Source organism: Tigriopus californicus, chromosome 3, assembly GCF_007210705.1.
Source record: "Tigriopus californicus strain San Diego chromosome 3, Tcal_SD_v2.1, whole genome shotgun sequence".
Lineage (NCBI taxonomy): Eukaryota > Metazoa > Arthropoda > Copepoda > Harpacticoida > Harpacticidae > Tigriopus > Tigriopus californicus.
The window spans coordinates 11,392,368-11,400,841 of NC_081442.1; the positions used below are offsets into that span (position 1 = coordinate 11,392,368).

General features: G+C 40.5%; 1 protein-coding gene across 1 annotated transcript; it reads left to right on the forward strand.

The window, feature by feature from the left end:
• The first annotated feature begins 2,504 nt into the window (after window positions 1-2,504).
• Window positions 2,505-7,179, forward strand: LOC131877738 (uncharacterized). The gene is made up of 2 exons (XM_059223506.1): window positions 2,505-3,172; window positions 5,924-7,179. Exons 1-2 carry the CDS (start codon window positions 2,558-2,560, stop codon window positions 6,932-6,934), a joined length of 1,626 nt encoding a protein of 541 aa, XP_059079489.1. The 5' UTR covers window positions 2,505-2,557; the 3' UTR covers window positions 6,935-7,179.
• Window positions 7,180-8,474: the final 1,295 nt, after the last annotated feature.

Here is an 8,474-nt window from a genome sequence, read left to right on the forward strand (position 1 = left end):
ACACATCTTTCATTTCAGAATCTTTACGGGAATGTACCCACCTGGAATAATCTTCCACATTACAACGCTAGCCGGAAGATTAAAGTCCCTTAAAAAGGAAACCTTTGAGCATTGCCTTTCACTCTTGTATCTATGGACGCTAGGCATGTGCATTTAGTCTTGTTGTTGTTGGTTTCATTTCTGACTATTTTCTGGGAACTCTCTGGAATGATTTCTGACTTCTCTCTTTTCTAGGAGACAAAAAACTGGTTGGGATATTCGAAACTGTGTTACGAACAGACAGATCCATATTACAATCACAATCTTTTACAATGATGTAATGCTTTTGTTGGAAACCCTTCCAACAACATTAGAAGGCACAGATAATTGGTGTTAATGTAAGATATTAAGGGAAGAGTGTTCTTTGGAAAAATGAACATATTTAGGAAAGGAAAATCTTGCCGTTTCATTATTCAGGTATTGAACTCATCTTGTTTGGTTTGGTGGGCATAACTAAAATCTAAAACTATTTAGGTCTATCAGCATAAAGACCTGTATGATATGGCATTGTCAATATACGAGGGGTGTCCAAACTAAAGCGAGACTGGTGTAATAACTTGGCATCAGGTGACTTCACAAAAAAAAATATTCTAAGATTTTTCAACATAATCCCCCCCTGACTTCAACACACTTTTGACATCTCTTAAGCCACTTTTCAAAAACGAGGAGGAGGCCATTTTCTGAAAGCTGTCTCAGGACCCCTGCACAGCCAATTGGAGGTCATTTTCATTTGAAAAGCGTTGACCAGCCAGGTGTTTTTTTAAGCTCAGGGAAAACATGGAAATCACAGGGTGCCAGATCTGGACTGTAGGCAGGGTGACCAAGCAGGGCAATGTTCTTCTTGGTCATGAAGGCCATGGTTTCCTTGCTGGTATGGGGCCTTGCGTTGTCTTGATGAAGAAGCCACCCTGATGCGAACTTTTTCGGACGTTTTTCACGAAAATGTCTCAAAAATCTTTCCAAGATCATGCAGTAGTAGCTGCTGTTGATGGTCATCCCCTTGGGCAAGTAGTGCTGGTAAATAGGCCCGTCCGAATCAAAGAACAAAATCAGCATTGTCTTCTTCTCACTTGGAGTAACCTTTGCTTTGACTGGGGCCTTGGAGCCTTTAGGACACCACTGTTTTGATTGGCTTTTTAACTCAGGCGTGTAGAAGCTTATCCAACTTTCATCACAGGTCACAATTTTCTTAAGGAATGCCTGTCCTTCTGTAAATTCTTGCTTAATGAAGTTGCAAGAGAATTGAAGATGGGCTTGTTTGTGGTCATCTGTCAACAGTCTCAGAACCCATCTTGCAGAAACCTTGGACAGCTTCAGATCATTTGTAAGAATGAGATGCACGGTTGATTTGGGAATGTCAGACATCAATGCCATGTCTAGAACTGTCAAACATCAATCCTGTTCCAAAAGGTTCTTCACAGAATCCACTTTATCTTTAGTGCGAATGAGTACTTTTTGATGTTTGCCCCGTCTTGATTCAAAGTCCTCCCGACCATCTTGAAATTGCTTAAACCACTTGAAAACGTTCCCACGAGACAGGGCTTTGTCTCCATAGGCAGTGACCAAAAGTTGGTGAGACTAGGTGGCCATCTTCCCAGCCTTGGCAAAGGATTGAATGGTCACGTGCTGTCCGTCCATTTCATTTGTTTCCATTTCGTTCAGGGGTGGCGCAATCATACATTAGTCAAAGGGTTGCCAAATAAAAAAATTACAGGTCAAAAAATTAAAGTCAAATTTAGCAAGTCGTCAAAAAAAGCATGCCCTTTCTGTTTTGGTTGGGGCATTTCCCTCAAAATTCGTTAGTTTTTTAGTTCTAGCATCAGTCTCGCTTTAGTTTGGACATCCCACGTAGAATCATTTTGTTCATTTAATAACGAGTTTTCCTGTTACGACATTAGTTATACGATAATTCACCGGCCTTGGGTAAATATATTATAAACCAAGGCCAAAACACTTTGATTAGTCTCCTATCCAAGGTATCTTGAATATCAAGTTAAAGCAACCCCACCTATTATCTCATGACATGAAGTAAACAAATATCGTTTATTGATGTTATTTGTACAAATCTTTCCCATTCAAGAATAATATATCATAAGAACGGAGGCGGTAATGCGTAGCTTCAAGAAATATCAAATCAGTTGAATAAAACCGATTTCAGCATTAACATATTGCCTCAAGGACAGGAACCAAGTCTATTGAAGGAGGATTTAAAAAAGTTAAATTCAATCAAAGTACGTTTTCAAGCCCGAATTCACTTCAAATGTATCTCATGTCCATGGGACATGGTCAACATACGCTTTGTTGGAGGGAGTAATTGTTAGGAAAATGTTTCATGTTGATTCCCCCTTTGACGGACCATAAAACATTAAAAGAAGTCATATCCGGTCCACTCAGCCCGTGGGAGAGCCTAGACTTGACATGCTAATCATTAATGTCATTAATCTCTTTAGACACAAGTACCCTCTTCATTCAAACCAAGCTTGCTCGTGGTTCAAGAGATCGAAACAAGGTCCGAAAAATGTTGATTTGGCTTTTTGTTATGGCTCTTTTGACCCCTGGGCTAAATGCTGATGAAGATTATATAGAGAAGAGTTGTTTGAATTTCGTGCGGATTTCAAGCCTAAAAGATTTGGAAGCTGTGAACTTTACCAACCCTGTGCTATTGAAGGACCATGATAACTTGGACAACAAAGACATAAAGGCACTACAGGTCTCGTGTTTACAGGGTGAACATTTTGCCTCAGAAGCAACTGACGTCAACCAATTCTTGACCAATTTCCAAAAGCTCCGGATTTTTGCCAAACCATTCGTAAACCTTCATGCCAATTTGTCTGGACAACGAGTGGAGTCGATTAATGACATGCAACGCACATTTGATCTGGTAACACCCAATTCGGAGGAGGAAGAAGTCCACGAACCACCCAAAGTGGGATCACGGCAGTTGATTTTCAATTTCTTTGAATTCTGGCCTAGCCTTTTCCTGGATGATGATGGAATCCTTCGTGGAGTGGATCTACATGTTGTTGAGACCTTGGCCCAAAAGTTCCGATTCACTTACAAGTTTCTTCCACCAGGATTTAGTATTGATGCACGAGAATTACCCAATGGGACCATTGTTGGTGTACGACCTGATGTGAGTAATCCGATCAGTTTACTTTCAGTGCATGATGAATTCATCACTACATCATTGGGTCACAGCGTTGAGCCTCGCCCGATTAATGAAGCCATCCATATACTATGCTAATAGTCAGTGTTAGAGGGCTAGTCAAAGAAATGACACTCACGAGATTTCTGAGATTTTTTTGGCTCCCTCACGGCTTACTGGTGCGTGCTATGGGGCTCGGCTTTGAACACATTTAGTTACGTGATTCTCAAAATCAAGTTCCGAATTCAGGGAGCCAGTGAGTTGATGGCTCGTTTGTTTGCGTTGGTTGAAACTGAGTAACGCAAGAGAAGTCGATCAGCCCGACACCCTGATGCCCAACTACCAAAATGTATTCAAAGCAGAGTCTCAAGTGGCTTGGTTGACAAGCCCACTAGTCAGTGTCAAGAGCAGTAGCGCTATGGGGACGTTTAGGCAAGCTCTGGCAGGTTACTTTCTTTGCTGGTACCAGTGTCAGTGATGCAGGTTCGGGGCTTCAAACATGTTTTTTTAGAAGCTGACCCTTCTTTCTCATTGCTTTACGAGGAAAGGTCAGCTTCGTTAAAACCAGTTCGAAACGCCAATTTTGCATCACTGGCATTGGCAGGCAAGTTTGTTTGCTGGTACCGGCGACTGCCTAAATGTCCCAATAGTAGAAGGATGATAAGAGCCTAAAATTTCCTTTTTAGAAAAATCTTGTTGAGGGTAATCAAGCCACGGACCTCTCTCGTTCCTGTGAGCTACGCTAACCACTATGTCACGTCTCCTCCTTAATTTTTAAGTTTCTGCACCGGGGTTTGAACCCACGACTCTAAAAGAGAAAATTCCTATCTTATTTCTTGTTCCTCGACGTCATTGGCTCTAATGGTGATCTAGCATCGTAATTAGATTCCCTCCCTGAAAATTGCCACTTATTTGTGTTTGCACAAATTCTTAGTCTCTAAATCAAGAGCACTGGGAAGAGAAACACCTCTGACCCCTCTTTTCCAAATAGATTTTTGGTTCGTAGTTTGTAGCTTGTCAGGAGGGATGAAGGTCACGTTGGGCATCTTGGGTTATTCCCGTAAACGCAAAGCACTCGAACTAGTCAAGTTGGTCATGACTATGCCCGGTGAAAACTTGCAGATGAATGTGGCATTTATTGAGAGCAAAAAATGCAAATTAACTTGCCAAAATATTGGCACCAACAAGATCAAGAGAGAAGTAAGGGCTAATTTGCCTTCATATCAAGCAATCTTTGCATGAAAAGGATGCTCTGTTATTCTAGCTTCTGTAACCAAGGTTTGAACCAACCATTCCTAAGAATAAGGTTCATGTCTAGTTTGGGTTACCTCTCACACCGTTCAGCGACTGGAGCTCTGTGAAGGTTGACTTTCGTCAGCAGGATATGAACTGGGCAGAAGATTCTTGCCACTTTTGTGCTATCTCTAAGACTGCTTGGCTAGACCAGAATCATGTGCATCTTGCACATTCCAGCATTAAAAATATCTGAGATTCGGCGGCATCATATTAATACTGTCAGAGGGTAATTTTTACAGAACACTTTTTAAAAACATAAAGTATCGTTCTTTGCAAGGGATTACATTGTTTTAAGTTGAGTTAGGTAGTAAAGCAATATATCATATAGAAGTTATGGCTGACTTGCTTGAAGACAAGTTTTCTAAGTAGTGTGTTTTCAACCCCATTGAGTTTAGAAGCAACAGCTCATTGTTCTAATGACAAGGCTGTTGAGATTGATTTAGTTAGTCAATTTGAGAAATTTGATGATCTCACAGTTGCAGATCAAGATGCTTTAGCGGCTATCGAGGACTTGAGGCTTTCAAGTTCTCCTGGTCCTGGTGGTGTGACATCTCAGTTTCTGATGAGATTCTCACAGGTTCTTGCTCCTGTTTTCTCCTAGCTGATGCGTTGCATCATGGATTAGTGCAAGTTTACCTCTCCACTAAAGGTAGCTCAAGTTGTTCCAATTTTTAAAGGAGGAGATAAGTCGCTCCCCAGCAATTGCTTTCCGAGAATTTGGCGACAGAAAAAGGCAATAAACAGGACTGACAATGACCTTTTGGCCATGGCAGCAACGTTTTTGCAATTCATCACCTTTATTCGTTCATTCCAAACTTTTTTTTTTCATTTTCTCGACTTTTTCGCACTTGCTATCTTTTTGTATTATTTTTGGTTAACATCAGATCAACACATTTGGCTTGTTTTAAGCAACATAAAAATGACATATTTGGACTAAAAGTCCAACATATTTTGTCGGAGCCTAATTATGAACAAACGCCTATACAAAATAGTTTGTATATATAATTTCGATTGCGTTTTCAAACTTCTTTTACCACGGAAATTCTCACCAAATGCGGATGCGAGTCGTTAGAAGAAGCAGGATGAAGTTATTGCTCTGACTCTAGGCAAATAAATTGGACTAATTTGGGACCATCTTCGACTACAATAATGACATGAAACACTTCGTATTTTTTGATCTATTGTAGATAACTTCTTTCTTTAGACAGAGCAAAACGAAGGTAATTTATTACAAGCAAAGGAACATTTGTCATGAAAATATATAGGTCTTATTTTATGAGCATTGATGTAATGATTCTTATATTCGTAAAAAAACATCGTTTTTGTTTCTTTCGTCTAGTGTTTTATCACTCATGAAATATTGCTTCAGGGCTTAACTTAGAAGCAATGAATAGCCAAGACAATGACTCTGAGGTCATATTTGGCATAATTCCTTCGTTCCAGGTTGAGACTGGTGTTTCGGATTTAGCCACAGCCCAATTCACCATCAGCCATGAACGGTTCAAAACCGTGGATTACGCCCCCACAATGTCCGAGCACGATATCACTTTAACTGGAGCCAAGGCCAAACCTCGACAACCTTATGAGGCCTTGGTGTTACCCTTCGATTTGCACATTTGGATCGGTCTTTCTGTTACTTTATTGGTGTCATTTCTCATGCTGACCTTTTTCAAAATCTTCATTGATGATTCTAAAAGTGTGTGGAGCAACATGTACAATGCTTGGTCTTTGGCAGTGTCTCCTCTGCTCCAAGAGAGTCTACCCGTTGGGCGGTTCCAATCACATCATTATCTATCATTGCATGTTTTCATGTATTTGTGGTTGGGATTTTGCTTGATTCTGACTTTGGCCTACAAATCCAATTTGTTAGCCACTATGACTATGGATGTCATGGAGGACGTGATTGATAGTCCCGAAGAAGTCCTGGAGTCCGGATTGCCCGTCTACGTCGTATCCAATTCCATGATAGAAATATCCCTGGTTGGATCGCCGTTGGAAGTCTTTAGAGATATCTACAAATACAATGTTGTTCCATATGGAACAGCTTTTCCCATCTCGAAGCTCCCCCCGGAAATGGATCCTTTGGTTGATAGTGGCAAAGCCTTTTTTGCCTCTACCCGCGCAACCTCGGTCCCGGAACTGAACCGCTTCGCCTTTAAGCAATCAATCTACGTGGGGGCATCATCTTGGGTTGGACCCAAGGGAAGTCGAATTGTGAGGCTATTTTCGGATCCGATCTTAAGGATCCAAGGCGGCGGATTTCTGAATAAATGGTATCAAGACGAATTAGGAATAATTTTGAAAAATGAGGCTGCCGTGCGAAAACAAGCCAGGCATGAGAAAATCGACATGGCCCATATGCTACCACTGTTCATCCTGACAAGCATAAGCCTGTCATTGTGTTCTCTGGTATTTATTATGGAAATCATTTACTTTCATTTCTTTAAGGAATAAGTGTTAACGGATTTCTTTTAAACGGCATCTATATTTGTTTACGATCTGGAGATTTCCGAATTACAAAAATGATCCTTGGATGTTCTCATGCTCTCGACAGCATCACATTTATTTTATTAATCAATGCGCAATATTGAGGGACTCAAAAATATATTTCTTATCAAGAGGCACCTTTGAATGCTCTTTGTTCTTGCCGTGATAGTTTATTTCAAACCAAGGGTTTCATATTGGAAATATATATACATATTGCTTACAAATATTGGCAACTCTTGTTCGGCTTGATTTTTTTCCAAGCAGAGTAAGATGATACAGATGGACATTCTTCTAACCCTAGGAACGTTATTGAACAATTTTGCTACTACTCAGACCACGCGAAATTATGAATGAACTATTCAAATGGGATTTTATTCCTGTGTATTACATGTAGCGATTAAGCCTATTTCATCGGTTACAACCCGTTTCAGAGCTACAAATTTTCAAAACAGTCTTTGGTGCAAAAAAGGCCAATCCAAAACTTAGGGGGAGGGTTCCATCAAAATTAGTTATTATGTGTTGTGTTGTTTTCAAAAAAGCAAATATTGCGGTAATATAATTCAGAGGCCATGACCAAACAAAAATCAAGATATTGTTGATTAGAAATCCCCACTCAAAAATACTTTTGTTTTAAAGCAGCAACCCAACTTTGATTCTTTCCAAAGAGCAACTCGAAGGAAAAAGACAACAAACTAAGAGCATATCCAATGGAACAACTTAGAACGATTGGTAAAAAATGGATAACAGTGATAGGCTGAACTGCGTGAATGGGCGCTAATGTTTCGTAAAATGCAGTATTATCCTGTTTCTTCTTCTTAATATAATCTCCCTCCCAATGATCCAATAACCCCGCCTCTATTAATCTCCGGCACTCAGCACTGATTTGTTTTTCGATGACGCTCCCCTTCATAAAGAACCATCCAGAGCTCCCAATAAAAAATGGATCAGGTAAGAAACGAATGGTTGGATCCGCCAAGGCGTCAAACTTAGTCGTAGCCTTAAACGCCTTTCCATTTCTGATTTCTTCATTTGCAGAGTCCCAAGAGGCACCAAAGATCAAAAGACTTTTCTTATCCAACACAGACTCCTGATATATCTGGCGATAAATGGCCATGGGTGAAGATTGAAGTCCTTCGGACAGAACCGTTCCTGCTAGGCTGTACACCGGATAACCAGTATTCAAGAGTTCTTCTGGACTGTTGATCGGATTCTCTATTTTGACAATCGTCAGGGTGGCCAAAAGGTTAGATTTATAAGCCATGGACAACATGACCCCAAGCAAAAGCCACAAAGTCAAGGAGAACCATCTGGCGGTATACCGATTTTGGGAATGCATCCTGGATGGTACTGAATCATTCAATAGTGGGAAGACAGTGAGACAGAATGAGGTAAATATTTGATCGGATTGTTTTTGCGTATATCCCATGACAAACTCGGAAACGACGAGAAGGGCGAAATAGGTCGCAATGGAGACGAGAAGGGCAAGCCAAATAGATGTATCGAATGG

What these genes read in the sequence shown, in the direction of transcription:
- LOC131877738 (XM_059223506.1), top strand. Translation starts at nt 2,558, where the DNA reads ATGTTGATTTGGCTTTTTGTTATGGCTCTTTTGACCCCTGGGCTAAAT. An exon ending in TTGTTGGTGTACGACCTGAT is followed by an intron (nt 3,173 to 5,923) that starts GTGAGTAATCCG and finishes CCTTCGTTCCAG; the next exon opens with GTTGAGACTGGTGTTTCGGA.